Here is a 23380-nt window from a genome sequence, read left to right as displayed (position 1 = left end):
GAATCATTTCGCCCCATTTGAACAAAACACGCTGTACAAATTAGCATCAACATTCGACCCTTGCTGAAAAGCCAAGGTTTGGTTTCAAGTTTGAGGACGATTTCATCCACAAGGTAGATATATTCTTCCTCTTCAACCCTACTTCTATTTTTTCCTTCTTCTTCTACACCTTCCTCTTCTTTCCTCAGTCGGACCTAATCCTTCCTCATCCGAACCTACCTCTACTCCACTAACTGCATCTTTCTCTACCACTAACGAACCTGCCTCTTACACTACTTTTTATTTCACAATCTCTTCTCCACCTTCAACCATCAAAATCGATCCCCTTTTGTTACCATTATTTGAAAAAAAATTCCTTTCGACAACTTTCTTTGCCTTTTGTCGCTCTCTTCTTTTCTTTCGCGAGATCATTTTCTAGCCTAATAATGCAGAAATTACATAAAAGGAATGAAACGTTACATCGGTTTTACCTTTCGTCTTATTTGCTGTAAGATAACGCAGTCGGTGTTGGAGACCGATATGGTTTATACCATATTTGGTATAAACAACCAAGAAAATGTTGCCTGCAGTGAACGAGTTACAAAACATTTGCGTAAAAGGGTTAGTAATTGAAAAAAAGTTTATATGTTTTGAATGACTGTTGTGCCATTGAAAAGTTACATGTAGTATACGTCAATTATAACAAATTTTATGGTGTGTGTTGTAGTCCAACTAAGTAAAGGAAACCATTTTTATTCTGCCTGTTTTTCAAAGAACGTGATTGTTTTGCTTATTGTCAAAACTTGAAATAGTAATATTTTGAAAACTTTAAATTTTAAATATTAATGTACTGTTCTTAGCAGTAATATATCTTTCATTTTTTCTCCACTGAAGTTTTCACGGAAAATTCCACTATCTTTTGAAGGGGGTAGGAATAGAAGAACGTGAATGGGTGAAAGTTTCTGATATGGGCAAGGAATTCAAGCAATCCACTACGGAATTCAATTCCAGGTATGTAATACCGTTATTCCTGCTTATATTTGTGCAAACATTGCTTTCAACTATTGATTACTTCCCCTTAGAATAAGAACAGAAGGCATTGAACAAGTGTGGCGTAAAATAACCGATTTTGAAGGCCAAATTGCCACCTGCTGCACTGCTTCTGAGGAGGGAATGGTTTGCATAATTCAGGATGCTGTTGACAGGGTAATAACCATGGGATTGTATTGGTTGGGGGTGAGGGCGGCAAATATAGTTGGTGTGGAAAATTTGGATATAGATGAAAATATTGCATATTTGGCTGGAAGAAATGCAGCAGGTGGCAAGAAGAAGAAGAGAAACAGAAGAAAGAACAATAAAAAATGTGAAGAACACTGTGTAATTAGTGCACTGTTCGAGGTGACTATGCCCGCAACTGCCCAAAACTGTCTTTCGAGTAATGGTATGCACAATAACCATACATGACTATTTCTGAAGATATTTTTTAACAAGTAATGACAAGTTGTAGGTAACGTCTTTTTTTTAGGAAAAACCAAATCTAACGGCTAAAAGGTTCTTGTAGCAAAAAATAACAGCATTTCCAAGAACAGCTTTAATTTGATAAGTGAAGTGATATGCAATACATAGATTGTTTTCAATTCCGTTGGATTTTTTTTATGTGGTTGTTGTTATTTGATCAATATTCAAAGTATGGTCCTACAATTGTTTGGTAAGTTTATAAACCAGTGTGTCGCGGGATTTCGTTTTTCTGGGCAAAATTACAAGTTTTGTGATAATGTTACGAATGCACGGTTCAAAATGATTGTCTTTTCAATTGTTGTTTTGTTTTAAAACACTTCATGAATTGCCAACTTCCATATTCCTCACACATCACTAGTCGCTAGTATAATTACCATCATACAAGCTAAATCTGGCAATGAATCGGCGAAAACCGGAATTGCTCCAATCTGGCAATATTAATTGTATTTTGCGCCTCTCTTTATCTCTCCTCCCTTCTTCTTCTTCTCGCTGTCAGACTCATCACCATTTTGTCGTCTGCTGAAGCGTGGTTCGCATGAGCAACGTATAGTTTCTGTTCTCTGACATTCTTTCACATGGAGCCAGGTTTTCTTTTGTATTCTTGCTTGACTGTTTTCTCCCCCCACCCCAATTTTAAAAGACAGAGAATACAAAAAAAAAGAATTTTGACATGCCGCTGCAATGATATTCAGTGACAAGAATAATTGCAGCGGTATTACAATATTTTCCGCCGTTTGGGAGGGTCAGATACTTATGGAGACGAGTGTACAGGATGCTAAGTAGAAAAATGAACCAGTTCAGAATTTGAGCCAGTAAAGTAAGCTGCTTGCGGTAATCCAAAACCATGGGTAAAACATCTCTACAATCGTCGGTTATTTGTGCCAAATTTACATAGTTTATTGAGACATTTAAACGTTACCGTCCGCCGTTATTCCGTTCCCAATTTTTATCGTTTTCATCGGGATTAGGAAATTAAAAAAAAAAAGTAAAAAAAAAAATATTCATTTAAAAAGTTAGCAATACAAATAAACTATAAAAATAAACTCCTACTGAAAGTGTTCTAATAAGATCTTGATCATTTGGGCGTTTCAATAAAGGACAAAATTAAAAAATAATTGTTTCTCATGAGTTGGCAACTAAATTTATTTACTCTGCTAGTAAATGAAATTTCAATTGACTTATTCTTTCTTTGGCCAACAGAAATTTATTCTGCGTTACGGTTCTAAGGAGAATGATTTTTCTCGGATTGATTGTCTTCCTTACCGTTATTGTTAGTGTCCTTACTTTCTTCGTTATTCTCTTCATTGCTGGAGTCCGAGTTTGTGTTCACAGAAAACATTACTTTGTTGATTTCCTCTGTAGATTTATCTACGTTTTTCTCTTAAGTTACATTACGTTACCTACGTTTACTTTATTATTCCAAATCTTTCGTTATCTGAAAAAATTTCACGATTTTGATTAGGGGAAGGTGTTTCATTAATGCAAAATGTAGAATTTTTTAGATTCGGTGGTTCAAGCGAAAAATTAAATTCGATTTCCTAAATTATTTGCATATCTAATTATTTTTTGAAATCTCTATGTATTATACTACAATGTTACTGTGGTTGTTGTTGGTGTTGATGTATATTGTTGATAAGGTTTATCTTTTATAGTTGAGTCTTGTAACTCCGTTGAATTGATAATGGTTCTTCCTATTAATTCCTAAATAAAAATAAAACTTTCTGTTAATTCCGATTAACATTTTTATTAGATTAATTGGAAATGTATAGTTATATCTCACATCTGTATATACAGACAGTTTTTCAATAGATTTTATCAAGTTATTATCTGTTGTTTCTTCAAAATAAATTTGTAAAGCCAAAGACGTTTTCTGTAAAAGGAACATTTGTTAAGTTTTCATTAAAAGTAGTATTAAATCTTATATCTTAATTGATTTTTCCCTTTTCTAATTTATCTAATTGGTCTGTCATAAAATTTATTTTTTCGTTTCGTTGCACTAGTTCTAGTTTCAGATTTTCCTTTTCCGTTTCTACTTGGATCACATGTTGTTTCAATACTTTCGACCAGTGAGCCTTTGGTTTTGACATTCTTTAGTAAAATTAAATGTCGTGTGAGTGACAATGAGTGTCAACAGTTATTGTTAAGTTTCCTAAATAATTACCTATACATATATTATTTAAAAAATAAAGTAAATGATCAAGGGAATAATATAAGTTAAAAATTAAAATGTGTTAGCATGTTGATTAGTTTTATAAATATTATTTTTACATTTGTATAATGAAATAAATCAAATTTGTTATACTGTGTTATATATTATACTTTTATGTACTTTATTAACAAAAACTTGGATCTTAATAGCATTGAAATACAAAGAATAAATAACGCGATACCCAAATGCTGAACTATTCATACTTTATTACCATTAAAGGTCAGTTTATTGCAACGTTTTTAGTACAATCATTATTTTTTTTCCAAATTGCATTTCTTCCCAGAATTGTTAAAAAACGTTGTGAGTCCCTTATTTATCAATAGTTCAAGTTTTTGCTTATTTTCCCCTGGAATTTTTTTCATAGATTCACAAGGTCATCTATATTCAAAAATTTATCCCTGAGGGTTATACTTCTAGTATACCGAAGGCTCTTAAGTTTCTGATCATGTCATGTATCGTATCGTATCGTAGTAATCGATACCTTCTTGGAGTTGGGCTCCAAAAGGTTTATTGTCAGTTTGGTCTTTTGCTATCTTCTTTTTTTCTACTTGACCGATTTATTCCAAATTTCGGTAACCTTCTTAACTTAATTTCTTTGAGTATTACTGGATATTTTCGTTCGTATCTGTTTAAGTTTTTTTTATTTATTTTTTTCCGTAATCCCCATGTGTAGCTTTTCTAGTCTTAGGGCAACTGCATGTTTGTGAGCCTTTGCATGTGAACGCCCGTATCCATTTTCCACTACTTCTTTCCGCAATTTTCATTCCCTTTACTTTTGTCAAGCGTGGTCGAAAGACTCGTAGCCATTGCATCCTAGGATACGTCATGTTTTCTGTTTGTTTTAAATTTGTATCAGTGCACAAAAAACTTAGTGCATAATCGTGACGTGTTGCAGCCAAACTCTCTGAAAAATGGATTCAACAAATTATGGAGGTATTTAAAAATTTCGTTGGAATATTCATGTGACTACTGACTTTGACTACTAATTTCCATCATGTAGGATACATTTTACTCCATATTATAGTCGTTGGTCTATCAAAAGATCATCCACTGACAGCTCCTGATGCCTTGGAATTGGCTTATAAATTTCAAGACGGTGCAAAACAATGAAGCATCTATGGTTCTTTGTGCTAACTTCGTCTCACTCATTGTCTTGGGAATATTGTCCTGCCACAAGGTATCCAATTATATGTTCTACCGTTAAAGTGTCACAAGCTAATTTATTTGTTATCATAGGTTGCATTCCTCTAAATCTGGCTATTAGCACTTTGGCTTCATTGAAAGAGCTTGCACGATAGAATCTTTTTTCCTGGTCACCTCATTCAAGTTGTTTTTTCAGCAGAACTAAACTTTAAGCAAATGGAGCTTTATCACGCTATACCCATGTTCTTCTATTTGCTGGCTTCTTGTCACCGTAGGGGTTCCTCCTTAATATCAACTTTGAAATTTGATAAGTATTGGGATTGTAACATTGGCCACTTTTACCATTATTTGGTATCTATTTTTACAATTTCATAATGGGCTTTTGCAACAAGTTCTCTCCAGAGTCTTTCCTTTCAACCGCGGAATTTTTGAAGATTATGTTGCCAACTTCTGGTGCACATTAAATGTTTTGGTCAAAATCCGACGAATAATGGAACCCACCGCTATCGCTAGATATTGTTTACTGCTAACAGCTCTTTTCAGTTTCCCTTGTGGACTTCATCTATATTTTAAGAACAGTTCGCGTAATTTGCATATCTCTTTGATCAACGTGTCTCTTGCATTTTTCCTATTCTCCTATCACGTCCTTGAGAAATCAATCCTTTTAGTAACGTTGCCTGCTTCCATAGCTAGTCCTTATTTCTCATTCACTGCCTTCTGGTTTCTCTCCATTTCCCATTTCTCTATGTTACCACAGTACGCCAAAGATGATTTGATTATCCCTGATGTGGTTGACTTGCTCTCTATTGTTTGCTGGCTCATGGCAGCTTGATATTAGATTTGCCTCAATCTATGGAGTTAAAATGTCTAGCTGGTATTTCGGCGATTGGAAGTGCCGTTTTGGCTGTTATGTTTCTCACATGATATGGTTGAAAGATATTGATACAAACCTTTTCATTACTCTCAAAGTTTTAATTTATTTAAAAATATTTTGTATTGGGTCTATGGGTGCCGGACATTCAGACCAGTGGCCTGAAAATATTTTTTACTGGCCTGAATGACTGGACATTAAGGCCTGTCAAATTTGATTTTACACCTTTTTCAGGCCACTAGTGGCGCTAGCTGCCAAATCAATGCCGGAAATCAGCGCCACCACCACTACGCGACTTATACTGACTATACTGTCTGTCCTGACGCTTGCATTGTTAGTCGCGTGGTCGCGTAGTAAGAGAACAGAGCTACTGATCTTTAATTTTTTTTTGTTTAAATTTCCACGTGGTGTTTGCTGGAGGCTTGAGTCACATATTGTACGAGTCTGTGAATATTTCATTGGATACATTGAATTGGAATCATTGGTGAGTTGTATTTATTGGTAACTTTTTTAATACCGATTATTGATTGAATCTTTGATTTTTTTTTATTTCCACGTGGTGTTTGCTGGAGGCCTGAGTCACATATTGTGCGAGTCTGTGAATATTTCATTGGATACATTGAATTGGAATCATTGGTGAGTTGTATTTATTGGTAACTTTTTTAATACCGATTATTGATTGAATCTTTGATTTTTTTTTTATTTCCACGTGGTGTTTGCTGGAGGCTTGAGTCACATGTTGTGCGAGTCTGTGAATATTTCATTGGATACATTGAATTGGAATCATTGGTGAGTTGTATTTATTGGTAACTTTTTTAATACCGATTATTGATTGAATCTTTGATTTTTTTTTTTTATTTCCACGTGGTGTTTGCTGGAGGCTTGAGTCACATATTGTGCGAGTCTATGAATATTTCATTGGATACATGCCTTGACATTGCCGTCTACAGTTACATTTATTTTCTTTTGTGTGTGGTCAGTGACTCGGTGTTTCATTGGATATATGTGTTCTGGATTTCATTGGATACATGCTTGGATTTAAACACAACGGTGAGTCACTTTTTGTATGTTTGTATGTATTGTTTATTGCATTGTATGTCCACCCACCTTGTCCATCCGGGCGTCGGCAAGTCTACGCTGATGGTACTGAAGAATGAAGAGACGGTCCGTCACGTCTTCATTGCCACAGTCTTCACATAGTATTACATGGAAGAGGATCTAGTGTTTAAGGGTCTAGTTCACGGGGGGGCCGTTACCTGATAAGGGCGGACTCCTCGAGCCAGATCGTGAACGTGTATGACGGTGGACGCTACACTTAGCTGGACACCTTTAATGCTGGTTTCGATTTCTGTTTTACTTGTGTTGGACACCCGTGGTACTTGTTCTCTCTCGTCGACGAATTGAATATTTTTGGAAATATTTTTGTTTATTATTGCTTAGCTGTATTTTTTTTTTGAGCCATCCAATATAATTATTTTCTTTAATTTATTTTTGTGCATAAATATTTTACATCAAGTTCATCAAGCATCAAGTTTTATGGGAAAATTAGACAACTTTATTGGGAAAATTCAGAGCTTCAGATGGGAAAATTAGACAACTTCGTTGGGTAGAAACACAGTATTCAAGACATTTCATATTAAGAATTGAGATTTAAAAGCATTTTTATTTCTTGCCGTCATTTCTTTTTCTTTTCTTGTTTTGCAACACTCTACTTTGCGGTGGCACGTTCAAGGACGACCACAAACCATCTTTATTATATCCTTGGGCCCATGTCATTAGAGTGGAGGGTGGTTTTAATTGGTAAAGGTGATTAAAGTTGCAAGACGTGGGTTGAAGAGGGAGTAAACGGATATGTTCGCCTCGTTTTACACGCGAAAAAGCAACATAAAGTCCGTGATAACAAATTTGTGGTTGAAATGGACGTTTGTTGACGTCAATTATCACACGATCGCATGTCAACCCCTGCATTTTGTGCACAGTACAAGAAAACCCCAGCTCGACTCCATGCGATTTTGCATCAACCCTTACAGCTTCATTACGAAATGGAACTTGTACCTGATGATTTTCAGGATTGTTCATAGCGATAGGGATTACTACCTTACCTGGGGTCATCGTGATATCCTCAAACATGACTGCTTCAGCGTCAGGAATTTCGACATGAATATACTTGGGTGGGAATTGTAACTCAATATCTCTGCCACTTTTTAGTAGGAGCTGCTCCATCACACTATGCATGTTCTCCTTCTCATCTAAAGTAATGGAATCGTAAATTATTCGGGTCCCATTCGATAGACCTCGGGAAGGGTTGATGTTTTTTGTCAGATATCCTACAATATAAAAAAGACTTAATGAAGAATTTCAAAAAATCTTAGTTTTGATTACCTGGGGCACCACAGACGAAACATCCAATTAGAGCCTTGCAATTATCGTAAAAAATTGAGTGTAGCTCATTTGGTATTACAGTAGCCAAGTTACCAACCAGCGGAATTTTCCATACAAACCGCGGCGTATTAAAATGACTACTCCACCTTTTCGACTGGAAATCGTTAATCACAAGACGTTCTTTGTTGCTTGTGACAATTATTGGTGCCCATGACCAGAGTGGGTCATTTACGATGTCTGATGTTTGTAGCGTTTTAATCTTTGATACACATTCAGAATCGATGTAACTCCTTCCTTGAATGGGATTTCTCATTTTGTCGAGCATATTAGTGTGACTCTCATCTTCAGCTGCTCTCATCTGCTGCGTTAGGTCAAATTTATTGCACATGCTGAAAAGTTGTGCTCCTCTGGATCGTGGTCCAGCGGGATTGTGTTCTATTTCCTTGGATTCCGTAAACATTTTTACAACAGCACTATAGAGGGTGTAAGTAGCTGCAACCGGTGGCAATTGATAAAAGTCCCCCATTAACAGAACTGCGATACCTTAAAAAAAAATTGTGTTATGATCATGAGTATGTCCATTAACTAAACTAAGTAAGATTGCTACCATGTTACCTCCATATGGAATATCTTTTTTTCCGGTCAGTTGCTTCAGACGTTTATCGATATGGCCCAGAAATTCAGGTGATATGTAAGAAACCTCATCTATGATTATCATAATCAATTCTTCGGGTTTTAGACGGTATTTTAAATCATTTACAGCCTGAATAGATAAATCAGGCAGTTCCGTTGAAGACTTCAAATCCTTGATTGAAAATCCAAAAAGATTGTGGATCGTCCTTCCACCAGGCAAATTTCCTGCGGCTATTCCGGTTGGTGCTGCACATCTAACGATATAACCTAGTTCTTTTGCTTTTTTGTAAATGCATCTGGTCAGAAAAGATTTTCCTGTTCCAGGGCCACCATGTACGAGCAATTGTAGTGGGGCTGGGCATAAGGATCCCCTTAGTTCCGAATCTTGCTTTTTCTATTCGAAGAAGGTTAGGTTAGCATTATTTATTTATTATACATGTTTATTAAGACTTGTTTTACCTGGAAATACGATTCGCATTGCTTTAGTATTGCGGATTGGCAAGAATTTAGTAGGTTCGTGTCGACGGCCGGTTCATCGACTATATGTGGTCCTCTTTCACCAGGAACAACATCCATTTCATCATTCCTTTGAACTTCTTCTCTTTCCTATCATAAATAAAGCAGCGAAATTGTCTTACGTTGGTAACTTCATTTTTTCATTGGGACTTACGTCATCTTTCTTCAGCTTTAATAATATTTCTTCTATTGAAGGTTCATTATCTGCATCTAGATGAAGTAATGCTCTTGCGTTGTCATAGCCTAAAGGCCTAGGCGCTGTCAGTGATGCTGGCATGTTATCAATACTTCCCATGATTTTTGATAGTGCAGCAGTTGTTCCTTGAAGATATTGATGATATTTATAGTTGGGATGATTCAGTTGATCATCAGCAGCGGCTTCAGCTCGGATAAGGTCAATAGCGATTTGGGCCAATTCTTCCTGAGCGGTCTCTTCACTGTCTTTGTGAGGTAAATTATCTAAACCGTTAAGTAAAATTGGCATTGAAGAATCTGGGACACCCCATATCGTTGCAGCTCTTCTTCCAAATTTTTGAACCGCAGCACGATCTTTTCCGCTCGTTCTTAGGTTGTGAGCCAAGTTTTTTATCCATGCCATTCTTACGGTGTCCAAAAAAGAAGCGCCTCTCCCATTTATCCCGTCTTCAAGGTTCCTGATAAAGGAGCACAATTGATTCCATGACAAATCTCCAGGAAGAGTCCCGTTTCCATTGGTTTTATAGCTGTTGTTTAGATGTAAACAACTCGTAATTAATACCTAGTACCGAAAAACTTTCTACAAGTGTAACATTACCCCCATGGTCGGAATAGGACTAGAAAGAAAGTAGCAAACTCTCTAGCTTTTTTCTTCCATGCATCTGTTAGAATTGTCGGTTTGGAAGGTGGTGGTCCTGGTGCATATTTCACGACTGGGACTTTTGGTTTTGATCTTAATCGCATAACGTGTGTTTCGTGCAAGGGATGGGAGTTTGCAAATTTAAAACATCCATTTTCAGGACGACCACATTTTCTCTAATTGTTAAAAAAGAAATTATACATTTCATATAGTAAACTGGGACTTCTGGCCTACTTACCTTATTGCTGTTCTCCTTAATTGTGTCCTGACTCGTTACAGTGCCAGTGTCTTCTTGGTTATTCTCTTTTTTTTTGGGAACAACATCAACAATTGACGCAAATTCATAGAGACTGTAGTTCTGAAAGTGGTTCCCTCGGTAGCTATAATGAATGTGTTGTGGAACCGCAATTTTTCCTGTTGCTCCAGTGTAGATTGGTACCGTAGAAGAGCTGTCACCTTCTTCACTGGAATCATATTCAGGGCACAAAATCTCTGGCTGTAATTCTTCATTCAACAATTCAGATAATTCTTCCATGTCTATCCCTTCAGATGGGAGATTATTGTCACCACCATTCTGTGAAATGTTGGAATAAAAATTGATTGAATAATTCCCAACATAAGAAAGTTGTGAATTAATTAATTTGAATTGATTGTTTACTACGGTATCAGCGTCATCTTCTTCTTCTTCATCACCCGGTAACGTTTGGAACTCACTATTGCTTTCGATAGAGAGATCAGAAGCAGTGTAGTCAGGATGTTTTTTGACAAATTCAATAGCTTCTTTGACAAACACCTTGAAGAAGGTTACCGAAGAAAATTCAGCTGGTGCTCCTGATAAAGATAACATTGTTCATTCGGTTATTTTAGGTGTTTGGTAGGGAATCATAAGGATTATTTCGGTCAACAGTTCTACACTTTGAGCAACACAATTGTTTTACCTAATATAGCAAGAGATGCAAATGGGGCAGATACTTCAACGGTGCTGCTTATTTTATTTGCCACTCGATTGAGGAAATGCATGGCTGTACGTTGCTCAGTTCTAGTGTCTTGTGCAACTGAAGGATGTTTTTCTATAGTACGTCGCGCGTGACTAATTAGACTAAGGCTGTGCGTGATCTCAATACTAGGCTTGGTCACATATTTAAGCAAATACAAAAGAGTGCATTTGGCTTGCTCGTCACTCCCCAATATACTTACATTGGTATTACACCCAAGTAAAGCAGTTATGATTTCATTGTATTCCACGATGAGTCCATTCCGTTTTGGAAATATGGCATTTATTCGATCCTTCTGTTCCTGAGTAAGGTCTAAAAACTTGCTCTGTAAATGATCCGTCAACTGTAGTCCATCACCTTAACAAGTTAGAAATTTTCAGAACAATTTCAATAAATAGCCAAGAAAAATACATTACTTGAGTCCTCATCGCGAATTTTTTCCATTAATCGGCGCATTAGTTCCCACATTACTAATCTTTTGTCTCTCTCCGGAATCGGCAATTTTGAAATGTTTCTGCTTTTTAAGGATGAACGCAACGGTTGTTGGACTTTTTCGAGAACGTTATAAGAAGCTTGATTGTTGATGCCATTAGCTGCCTCGATTTGAACACAGCTGGTTTCAGATACCAGACCTTGCGGCCTGCGACATCTGCAGCATATTTTTCCTATTTTTCCTTTATGACATGTCTCTGTATGACTATGGCAATTACACATTATGGCAGCAGAGTTTACTTCCTCATAAAATTTCTCTGGATTGGCAATCGGATTACTAGCAGTGATAAGGCATGGTCTTGGTGGTGCTATCCTGTTGATTTGATTGATCAGTTGACCAGCTTGAATTAAAGGATCAACCTCGGCCTTCACCATCCCATTTAGGGCTTCAGCGACTGCATCAATTAAGACAGGGAAGGTTGCGGACGACTGAAGAAGATGCCCAGGCAGTCCACCCCAGCACACGACGTGCAGGTGCAAAGAACCCCGACCCTGTTCTTCAACCGTTCCAAAAGATGCAATAGGTACTCCAAATACCCCACGCTTTCTAGCTGGTAGAGGTTCTGTTCTTTTGGAACAATGTTCGGCGGGTGTGCCCAAAAGAATATGGAAAACAGATTCAGTGAGAAGTCTAAAGTATTCTGCAGCAGCCACGGGTCCTTTAGCATTAAGTACCGCGAGGTTGTGTGGCGCTATTGGAACATCGTGGAATATGGAATCACCTTGCTGAAGTGCTTCTGTTAATCCAAATCCATTTGCAGGAAATCCCTCATTTTCTTTTTGGCCGATCGACATTCTTAAATTTAATTTGCCATAAACGTAGTCAGGCGCGTAGGTAAAAAATATGCTCGGCATCCCGTACATGTATCGCATTGCCATAAGATTTTTAATTGAAGCACTGCGTTGTGCGACTGTGTAAGGGACCATACTTGTAGTAGATTTGATGTGCTTGTTTAGTTTTTGTAAAAGCTTCAATGACGATTCAGCCGCAGGGTTTTTCGCAGCTTCCTGGAGCTCTATGGAGAATGTTGGGTCACTCACCCATTTGGCAAAGGCATCAAAAGAGCTTTGATTACATTTTACACGGGATGCAACAACGCGTGCAGCCGAATGCCGTTGTAATTGATCGAATAGAAGGAATATAAGTCTTTCACAGTTTGAAAAACGTGCTGTGAACTGCAACATAAGATGTCGAATTGTTTCAGTTGAGAGTGTGCCCTTTTTCTTCAAACCGTTTCCAAGCATAAATAAAAATGGGAAAGATGTGTAGAAAAGAAGGTTGTTATCCTCAAATTCGTTGAAGGGGGTATGTTCCATATCGACGTGAATCTAAATTGGATATTTTCAATTTTAGGTATGTAAATAGTTTAGTTTAAATCTTAGATATTTTTACCTGGTTAATATTTTCTCGGTGCTCGTGAATACCAACAGCCTGGTTGTTGATGTATTCTGGTTCACTTGTTGATCTTTTACATTGAATCGTTTCTATAAAATTCAAAATAAAAATTGCGAATTTAGAAAAATACATTATTTTCTAAACAGAATGTACATTATTCAACACCCCTCACCCATTAATCCCTCAAATGCAGTGCGCACCGAATCAGTTTGACCTTGTGTGATCGGGATATCACGTTTAAGAAGGATAGTTGGCATCAGACGAACAGTATCTTCTTCGCGTTCTTCTACAGATGTCGTTGTTTCTTCTTGAGTAGCAATCCTATCTATTGTGATATCGCTTTCATTTTCGACTACTGTGGCATTAGTAATCAAATTTATAGTAATCTGTTCTAACTGTGAACGCATCGCAGGTGTGTCAATAATTTCGATGTTGCGGTAAAATGGGTTGATATGTTTTAACGCACTAAGCCATAGGTAAATTACGCCAACACTCACTTTTAGTTCCAAAACGTCAGGAAATGTGGAAGGGACGAGTGTGTTGTTTTAAAAAGCGTGATCCAACGATGCACACAAAAATATAATCTTCCAGATTTTCAATTCTTGGATATTCTTCACCATCTAATTATTTTAATATTTGATGTTAGTTATTGCATCTATCAATTATTGATTAGTTATATTTACCAATGGATGAATTCATCCTTTGAAGCTCAGCTAACTTTAATGGTCCGTCAGGCTGAGGAAATATAATTACGTGGCCTTTTTTGGCTGACTGTCTCTCTTGAGCTCTACTGCCAATCAGCTTAACAATGGAAACATAAAGTCTACTTTTAGATATCAGTAATTCTTCCACGATTGTTAGAGGTTCTAAACCAATGCGATCATAGTTCCCAAAGTCAATTCCAGCAGCAATGGCCAATTTCGGTATTGATGGCTTACCAACCATAATGTTGCTGTGGCATTTTGAACAAATAGCAGCAGTTCCATTTTTGACAAGCTCACGATGCAAATGATAAAGAAGACCTATTTATTTCGCAAAATTGGTTAGAGATTATATTTTAATTGCCAAACAAGCGTCAAGAAACGTTGAAGCGTATATTACGCAAATAGTGTGATTTTGCTTGACTGACACCGCTGTCACAGACCAGCCAGATATTAGGAAGCAGACGAAATCAACTTTTCTTTTCTAACAACAATAGATAGATGCGCCATGGCCAGAGACACAAATCAAATCAATAGATAGATTCTTCTGCTCTTTGCTCTGTGCAAATACTCTTATGTGATATGGAATTTCAAGAAAAGTAAAATCGTAATTCTAAAGTGATTGTTTTGTGCATTTACACCACACACCACATAATAACTTCAACTTTGCTTTTACGTGTTTGGCGATAGGGATTCAAGTAAGATCATACCTGTTCTCTCAAATTTGTAAACACTAATAACCGGTTTGTATTGGTCTGGAACGGAGGTATAGGAAGCGATTTGTTCATTTGTGAGAAGGAGAATTGACAATTGTTCTACAGGAATGTAGTGGTACGTTGTTTTCCCCATTACAAATTCCCTGATGCCACAGCTTGCACAACCAACCAACAGTGCATTGGTGTTAAAAAACTGCTGAAATCTATCAACTATTTCTCCTTTATCCTCATTTCTAAGATTATCCTTTAGTTCATGAAGCAATTGTTCAGTGACTTTCGGTAAGTCATTTGCTAAATGAAAAAAAAATCTCATGAAACGACGTTGCTTAGATTACGACATATTCTAAAGGAAATATTATATACAGGTGCCATACCACTGCTGTAAAGATTTCGAGTTGCCGAAAACCTTCCCAGTCCAGAATTAGTTGCCAAAGCCATAAGTGCAGTTATTGGGTTTTTTTCAAAATCAGCTAGTTGATTAGCTGTTGGCGGTTCTTTCAAGTCCAGACTAATCGTATTTTCAGTTAAAAACTCCTCTGATGATTCCAATAGAGATAATTCTCCTCCTGTTGCTACTTCAGTTATAATTTCAATCACCAGAGCATTGCTGTCCATGTCTTGAACTTCTGAGGATTCATTTTGAAACTGCAAGCACAATTAAAATGGACTTTATTGCTTTCTTATCATCAGAATACTAACAAACAGACTAATATATTTGGAATCCTACCTCAATTTCTATGTCCACATCAATCAATTGTTCTTCAGATGGCGCCAAATCATTTGCAGAAAACAACTGCATTAATTGCGAATTTAAGTATTGTACGTTTTCAAAATAAACCACAAATTGGTTACCGATATTCGATTTTCTTCCACTAAATCAAAATCTAAACGGCTGCATTCCTCGCTTGCCGCCCTTTTCTGCGCCTTATTAATAATCTTCTGCCTGTCTGGTGTGAAAGTACTTTTTTTCTTGCCTCTTTTCGGCATTTTGAATGATTTCGCTCGTAATGCTCATGCGGAACTAAACAAATTCCTACCTCAATTTCTAACAAATTTATTAGTCCGTGTCAGAGGTACGCCATCTAGCAGATAAATCCATAATATATGAATGGAATCACCATTCCTAGATGGCGTGTAAGTTTCGAGTTTGCTTCTTGATGTTGTTTTTAAGTCTAGAATTTGGTGTTACTTGGTGTTACGAATTTCGTGATACAGATATATCGGCCGAAATATAGGTTTTCGAAATGGCGAAGGCGTCCATCGCCACACAGTGTTTCAGACCTAATTCATGATAATAGAGTAAGATCATTCGCATTTGATTTCATCACTAGTTTTTAGCCCTTGGTACTTTTTTCCCCCCTTCGAGCTGTGGTCGTGTGATTTATAAGTTCTGAAAATTATCTAATGCATATTATCTCACCAGCACGCCGGCCCGCTTTTCAGATTGTATCGTCCACCTTCTTTCCTTATGGGAAAACAAGGTCCAGAAATGTACTGGAAGACTTTGAATCCAGGCCAGCAGCTGCAAATATCAAGGTATTATGGTTGGCTTGCTTTGGTGTGATTATACATAACTCATGTCTTTCGTTTCAAAAGCAGGTGCTGTTCTTAAGCTTTGAAGACATTTTAAAAGCTCTTCAAACAACTGCATCCGAGTCATTGAACACAAGGCAACTTCACTATCACAACAATGAAAACAATGTGGTCAATGTTGCGAGAAACATTTTTATTATGAAGATTCGTTGATGTTTGAATTCCTTTTTTAAAAAATTGTGTTCTGCTTCATCACCTTAATTTAAATACGTTAACAGGGGTGGCCTTGCTGGCCAACAATTTGTGTTTAAGCGTGTCACTGGACCAACGACTGATCCTCTGGAAACGAGAAGACACTCGACTTAGATGGCTCTCGCCCGTTTGCTGCGACATATCCGACATTCAAGGTCTGGACGTGTCTGTGGGTGCCTCCAAAACTTCTTTGCCCAAAATCCTGGTTTACGGTCAAGGTATTCAAATCTTTGAAGTGGACAACTTGTTCAACATCACCGAACATCACTCACAAAATAGACTATTCATCTGTCGACCCGTTATCCGACTAAGGTAAAAAGAAAAATACAAAATATATTTTGCATGGCGCGCTCGTTGGGTAACAACTTTTTGAGTTGTCTTATCTCTTTTGAAATGATTTCGGCGACGCTTTTATTACTGTAAATTGGCTCGACATATTGTGGAATGAGGACTTCGATTTATTAAATGAAATTGTATCTTGGTGTGCCATTAACAATTTTCCTTTTTTCATTTTCTTGATTTATCCTCTGAATTCTCAGGAATGGCAACTGTATCTTGCTCCTTTTTAGTCCTGATCAAGTAATCTTGAATTTCTTGCGCTTGGCGGCATACCGGTGAAAACTGCAATAGAAATGAAAAATGTTTGACTAAAATCGTTATTATTTAAAAGATACAATAATAATAAATGGTATAATAATATAAATTATAATAATTGACAATTCTAATTGAAGCGCAATTATTATAATTTATATTATTATATCAATTATATTATGTGAATAATTGCGCTTAAATTAGAATTGTCATGACAATTCTAATTTAAGCTATTAAGAATTGTCATGACAATTCTGATTTAAGCGCAATTATTCAAAAGCAGGAAAACTAATAATGATTTTAATAAATCATTTAAATACTTACATCAATAAAGGTGTCATCGAAGCAATCGATGACAACCAACGAATGCTTCTGCGGAAACATGTTCCGGCGCACCCCACAAAAGGCAACCACGGGGGAATCTTGATTGCTATCGTGTAGGGCTTGGACAAGTTGGGCGGCCCTGGCCCACATGGTAACGATGACCTGGAAGATAATAATAGTTTGGTTAGGTTAGGTATCACGATTGCTATTAAAAATTCCGCCATCTAGCGATCAAATTTTGATCTACATCAGGTTTAAAACGCCACTGCCATCTAGCGGTCAAATTTCAAACTACGCCCAAAACTTTTCTACATTTGAATTACAACTATTAGTCTCCATTGAAGTCTTAGAAAAAAAAGTTTAGGGTGTAGTTCCAAATTTGTCCGATAGATGGCAGGTGTTACGTCCAAAAAAATTAAACAATACCTTTACGTTAAGCTGATCGGTAATTGTAATGTCCCTCTTTGTTAGGTTTCTGTTGTTGACATTGATAACGATGTCCCCCGAATCGTCGATGACGGCCCCTACAATGGCGAACGTTTCCCCTAATAAAAGAAATTATGTTCATCAACTATCATTGGACCAAACAAGCATTAAATATGGCGCGCCGTTTCCAACATGCAAAAAAAAAATCCCGACATCTAGCGATCAAATTTTGATCTACATCAGGTTAAAAGACGCCACTGCCATCTAGCGGTCACATTTGAAACTAAACCCCAAAACTTTTCTACATAATTATTACTACTTTTGGTCACGGTTCAAGTCTTAGAAAATACTATACATCAAGGGAAATTGATCAATAAATCACTGTTTATAAGTAAGATATTATAAGTAACATGCAGGCCTACTGATAATTGACCCTGATAGATATGAATATGTATAGTATTTTTTCTAAGACTTAAATCGAGACTAAAAGTTGTAAATCAAAAGGAGAAAAGTTATTGGAAGTAGTTCCAAAATTGACCACTAGATGGCAGTGGCGTTTTTACCATATGTAGATCAAAGGTTGATCGCTAGATGGCGTTGGTTTTTTTTTTAATTCTTTTTATTTTTTCATGTTGAAAATTGCATACCATAATGGTACAATACTACAAATTTCTACTTAACGCCCTAAGTGAAATGAAATCCCAGTTGAAGTCTTCTATATCAATATCCGCATCCGGAATGGCTTTGGAATAGGATCCCACGGATATATAAAGGGGATTCTTTAACCAGGAAAATTTAAAAAATCTCTCCTTGAGATCCCTAATGGCAAAGCTAGATAAGCTATAACATAAGCCGACCTAGTTTTTTTATAAAATAACAATAAATTAACGGGAAACGATTGATGAAAATTAATTACTTACAATAACAGATTCGAAGAAGGCCAAACCAGGTTGACCCCAGCCTTCAGCCTTTATTGTTCCCGATCCATCACTCAGTAAAATGGTGTATTTCACTGATGATGTTTGGTTTACGGCACTTTTGCCAAACACCAGACACTTGATGGACACCCTATTGACAAATAAATAATAATAATAGAAATATAAAAATGGCCATTTGGTGCATGCCGACTACGAGATTTTTTCCATTGATTTTCCATTTTCTATGATCATGCCAAATTTTTTCCATTGTTTTTCCATTTTCATGATCATGGAAAATGGAAAATCAATGGAAAAAATCTCGTAGGCGGCATGCACCAAATGGCCATTTTTATATTTCTATTATTATTATTTATTTGTCAATAGGGTGTCCATCAAGTGTCTGGTGTTTGGCTAAAGTGCCGTAAACCAAACATCATCAGTGAAATACTCCATTTTCTAATAAATGAGACACTTGATGGACACTCTTTTGACAAATAAATAATAATAATAGAAATATAAAAATGGCCATTTGATGCATGCCGTCTACGAGATTTTTTCCATTGTTTTTCCATTTTCCATGATCATGGAAACAAAGTATTTGCTGGCGAGTAACAACATTTGTGATTTGATGGTCCCGACGTGTTGCGATCCACGTCAAAATAATTCGTTAAATTTGAAATAAAATGACAACCTCCTAATTATTCATTTAAAAAATAGCCGTGTTTTGGGGCTCAAACAATTATTTCGATAAAAAGAAATCGTTAGAAGTGCCTAACGAAACTCAACTATATTATTCCCTGTAATTTCATGTAAACTACATAAATGAATCCCTTAGAAATGACAATCAAAACATAAAACAAATGACGAACGCTGCTCACAATACCAGGACTGTGGCGTTTCTGAAATTACAAATATCTAATTTAAATGTTAAACTAATCACGATGTAAACTACATCTTTCCCTGTAGTTTTTCACGCAGATTCAGCTGATAAAGAAAATAATGCCGAAAAGCGCAAAGTGTGAACGCCAACTGTTCCCTAAACATGACTAAACTACCGAACCAATGGGAAACCGTTCACACAACGTTTAAACCAATGGGAAGCCGATAAGAAATCACATGACATCCACTAAACATTTTTAGACCTTTGTAGCGCAGACATACGGTTACGTTAAATCGCAAATGATTATTTAAAAATATACATAGAAAATACATCACGGTTGTGCTTACGATTGTGTCTCTAAAGACAGATCTTTAATCGCTGTATGGGAAATTTGGTTATTGCTGGACACAGGAACATTCAATGAAGTCGCCAAAGACGACCTAAATTTTTTGGGCGACGGACCTGCAATGTGCGACATGATGCACCGATATAAAAAACTCTATTAAGAACACAGCCATGCATAAAGATTGCACATAACGAATTTAACGATACCATTCCCTCACTACCCTATACATATGGTTCCCCTAGCGACCACACCCATCATTACAAAATGAACGATTATGGTTTATATATTGCCCCGATTTTACTGCCACCTCTTTCACCTCAACATTTGCCATTATTTCCAGCTATTGTACTGCCATCTTGGGGGGGGGGGGATGACAAAAAACGAATACATAGTTATCCCAATAGCCACAATAACCCGAAGGCGTATACCCAAGGACCTTGTTAATTGTTATTATGTTATTTATAACCGTTATTTTCTATTATAGTTTATTACCTGTTATCAGGTGTAAGTGTTTTTCATCCATTGGTTTTCTGATTAGAACCCCTTCTTTCCTCTTTGACCAGTGTACTTATTTTTCCTTCCTGTTTATGTTTGACGAAGTACAGGGTCTTCTTCTTAGCGCACTGACCTACATGGTTTGCATTGATTCAATTACGAATCCAGATATAATTGGATAATCCAAGTCAATTAAAGAACTTGGATCATGAAAAATCCATTACACGATTATCTTCTGTCGTTGCTCTTCAGATAGTTAAAGAATTTGAATTGAAATCTATTCGCCAAAGTGCATTCACATCGTTGAGCTGAATTACGGTTTTCTTATATCCTGACAAAATTAATCTAAACCGAAAGAAAATTGACGTGTGTACCCTATTAACACGGTTTATCTGCTTGACTCAAGATGTGCACAAAAATAGGATGCATGTGCTCCAGGTCCTATTTGGAGGGCAATGGTATTGTAACTTATTGAGAAACGTCAACAGTAAGATGAATTCACTGTGTAAATTCTAAAAAATATACAATTTTTTAAAATTCTGTAATTCTGTTATTAGAAAATAATCATGAGGTGCGATGATCCAGATGTAAATGTAATGATCAGCTGCGTTTCTTTATCGGTTTTCAATGCGTTCATTTTTCCTCAAACTGTTTTTATACCACCTATTTCCATAAGACTTGGCAACTAAAGAACATTTTTTTATATGTACGTAATGTTTAATGTGTACGTAAGTTGAAGTAATTGTTAGGGAGGTTTTATTATATTTCACTCATTTATCATTTCAATTTTGAAACATTACGGTTTTGTTTATTGCTTTTGCATTACTACATCCACGCTCGCTTAAAATATGATAAAACACTTTTTCGAACTTGAAAATTTTGATATTTCTTAAGTGGCGAACCCCTTCCTCTAAAAACCACACAATTGAACTTTTCTTTTTACAATCTGAATTTAACCTGAAGAGTAAGGTATTGGTAAAAAAAGCAGTTGGTTAAAAGGCAGTGTCAGATTTCCTAGCTTCTGATAATGTTGATAGCAACCTAGAAAATTCACAAAATTGTGTACCATGGGGGTCTCCGTTGGTCAGTCTCATCTTCATTTTCATTTTCATTGGGTGAAGGCTTGTATTCCTCACAGTCGCCAACAATTTCTTCTTCCTTGCTTTCTACAATTATTCTCACTAGCTTGCTGTCAAATAGAAAAACTTATCATCGTCCACAGCTTCCCCGAATCAGTTTAAGTCCATTTCTGCATCACCATATGACTTTATTACAATTTCTCTGATTTTCTCAGTGGAGGGAAGATTTATGGTGGAAAATAAAAACAAAATATTTCAGTCGTCGTTTACATCTCGATTATTCAAAGGTCTGAAAAGTGCTCGCCGTACTCGAAACTAAGGACATTGATCTTATGATCACTTGAAGAATTATTCACATGAATAACTGCTATAGAACCATCATGTCTGCAATAAATATGGAATTCCGTTTTTCTGTACCCGTATACTCATGAACATTAAAGAACAGACATTTATTTATTGATTTAATTTTGTGGCAGACGCCTCAATCTTATTCAAAACTTCATTGCCGGTCATGTATGGAGTCATGCCATGTTTAATGCCCACACTGAGGACATTTTGTGTGAAAATTTTGGTGACTTGCAATTAGAGTCAACTTCTTGCCAACAATAGTTCGACATTTTAGAAAGGTAACAAAATTGTCATTCAACACCTGCTAACAATGATTCACAGTAGTTGCATTAATTGCCCTTAAATGTTATAACATTTCCATTTCATTTACTTTTAGGTGTTTTTATTATTTCATGGTTGGAACGGGTTTGAATTTGTTTTTGTAGGAACCTCATTCTAATTCAAGACTTCCTAGCCGGTGTCATGTATGTTGAAACGTTATATACAGCGGCATAATATAACATAGGGATTACGTTGAGTAACTAGAGTGAGTTACAATAGATAGACAGTAACATACTATAATAGACGAGACAATAGAATAGACAATAGAATATAAGACGGGAGATAATAGTTACCGTACCAGAGATAGTTTCGAAGTAAGATCAGTAATCAAAAGCTTCAAGAACTGACCAGCAGACGATATCCAGATTCCCAATTTGCTTTGGCAACCGTCACCATTGAGTTGCGGAAACCTATAGCTTTAACAATGTATGAGGTCATGCCATGTTAAATGTCGAAGTTGAAGACTACGAACAGTGAAAATTATTGTGACTCACACATTGAGCCAATTTCTTCCCAACACTTGTTTAACAATTTTAGAAAGGTAACAATTGATTGTCGTTCGACCCCTGCTAGCAATGATTCGTATTAGTTGCAGTAATTGCCCTGAAATGTTATAACATTTCAATTTCATTTGCTTTCCGGTGTGTTTATAACTTTGTGGTTGGAACGGGTTTGAATTTTGTTGCAGCAACCTCATTGCAATTCAAGAATTCTTAGCCGGTGTCATGCATGGAGTCATGCAATGTTAAATGCCCACGCTGAAGACCACGAGCTATGAAAATTACTGTGTATCACACATTGTGCCAACTTCTTGCCAACATTTGTTCGACATTTTAGAACGGTAACCAATTGTATTCATCAATGTTAACTTTATAATTTTGGTCAACATCAGATTACAAGTCCCTGCTAACAATTCTTCATTCTAGTTGGAGTAAATGCCCCAAAATGTCGTAACATTTCAATTAGATCTACTTTCAGGTCTGTTTATTTCTTCGTGACTGGAACGGTATTTGAGTTTGTTGCAGCCATCTGATTCTACTGACCACACTGAAGAGTTGTGGAAGTTTTTGTGACTCACACAGGAGCCAACATCAGGACCCTTGTAGGAGATTCAAGACTAAAAAATTGTAAGTATTTAAAAAAAATGAGAGAGATCATAAATAATTTCAACATTTTTCTTCTGTTCCAAGATTAGAATTGGACGAATGACTTCTAAAAGAAAACCAAACGATGAACTGGCATCCCGCCAAGCCCAACGCAGAGCAACGGAATCTGAAGTACGGCGGAGTACTCGATTGGTAGCAGATGCTGCTAGGCATGCTGCAGCAAGAGCAGCCGAGTCTGAAAAACAGTCTGCCACTCGTCATGTAGAAGATGCTCTGAGGCATGCATCTGCCAGAAAAGTTGAATCAGAACTTCAAGCTTCCGCTAGACGTGCTGTTGATGCGACAAGGCATGCAGTCGCCAGAGAAGCCGAGTGTC

General features: G+C 36.7%; 1 protein-coding gene, 2 long non-coding RNA genes and 1 pseudogene across 6 annotated transcripts; 2 read left to right on the top strand and 2 right to left on the bottom strand.

Annotated features, from left to right (window-relative positions):
- Positions 1 to 946: 946 nt before the first annotated feature.
- On the top strand, positions 947 to 5809 carry LOC124348565 (annotated as a pseudogene).
- Positions 5810 to 14054: 8245 nt separating this feature from the next.
- On the top strand, positions 14055 to 16523 carry LOC124351173. Of its 4 annotated transcripts, XR_006921424.1 has the most exons (5): positions 14055 to 14368; positions 14437 to 14665; positions 14752 to 15685; positions 15810 to 15922; positions 15986 to 16523. It is a non-coding gene; the product is annotated as an uncharacterized LOC124351173 (long non-coding RNA). The 4 variants fall into 4 exon arrangements; XR_006921423.1 differs by having other exon boundaries at positions 14437 to 14501; positions 14752 to 15922; XR_006921421.1 differs by having other exon boundaries at positions 14752 to 15922.
- Positions 16524 to 16608: 85 nt separating this feature from the next.
- On the bottom strand, positions 16609 to 17214 carry LOC124351174. Its single transcript, XR_006921425.1, has 2 exons — positions 17087 to 17214; positions 16609 to 16792 (listed from the first exon to the last, which is right to left on the bottom strand). It is a non-coding gene; the product is annotated as an uncharacterized LOC124351174 (long non-coding RNA).
- Positions 17215 to 18174: 960 nt separating this feature from the next.
- LOC124348563 lies at positions 18175 to 19789 on the bottom strand. Its single transcript, XM_046798791.1, has 3 exons — positions 19657 to 19789; positions 18433 to 18580; positions 18175 to 18369 (listed from the first exon to the last, which is right to left on the bottom strand). Exons 1-3 carry the CDS (start codon positions 19785 to 19787, stop codon positions 18175 to 18177), a joined length of 474 nt encoding a protein of 157 aa, XP_046654747.1. The 5' UTR covers positions 19788 to 19789.
- Positions 19790 to 23380: the final 3591 nt, after the last annotated feature.

This window comes from Daphnia pulicaria, chromosome 7 (genome assembly GCF_021234035.1).
Source record: "Daphnia pulicaria isolate SC F1-1A chromosome 7, SC_F0-13Bv2, whole genome shotgun sequence".
Classification (NCBI taxonomy): Eukaryota; Metazoa; Arthropoda; class Branchiopoda; order Diplostraca; family Daphniidae; genus Daphnia; species Daphnia pulicaria.
Note: the sequence above shows the minus strand (reverse complement) of the source record. Positions and strands in the feature narration are given on the sequence as shown.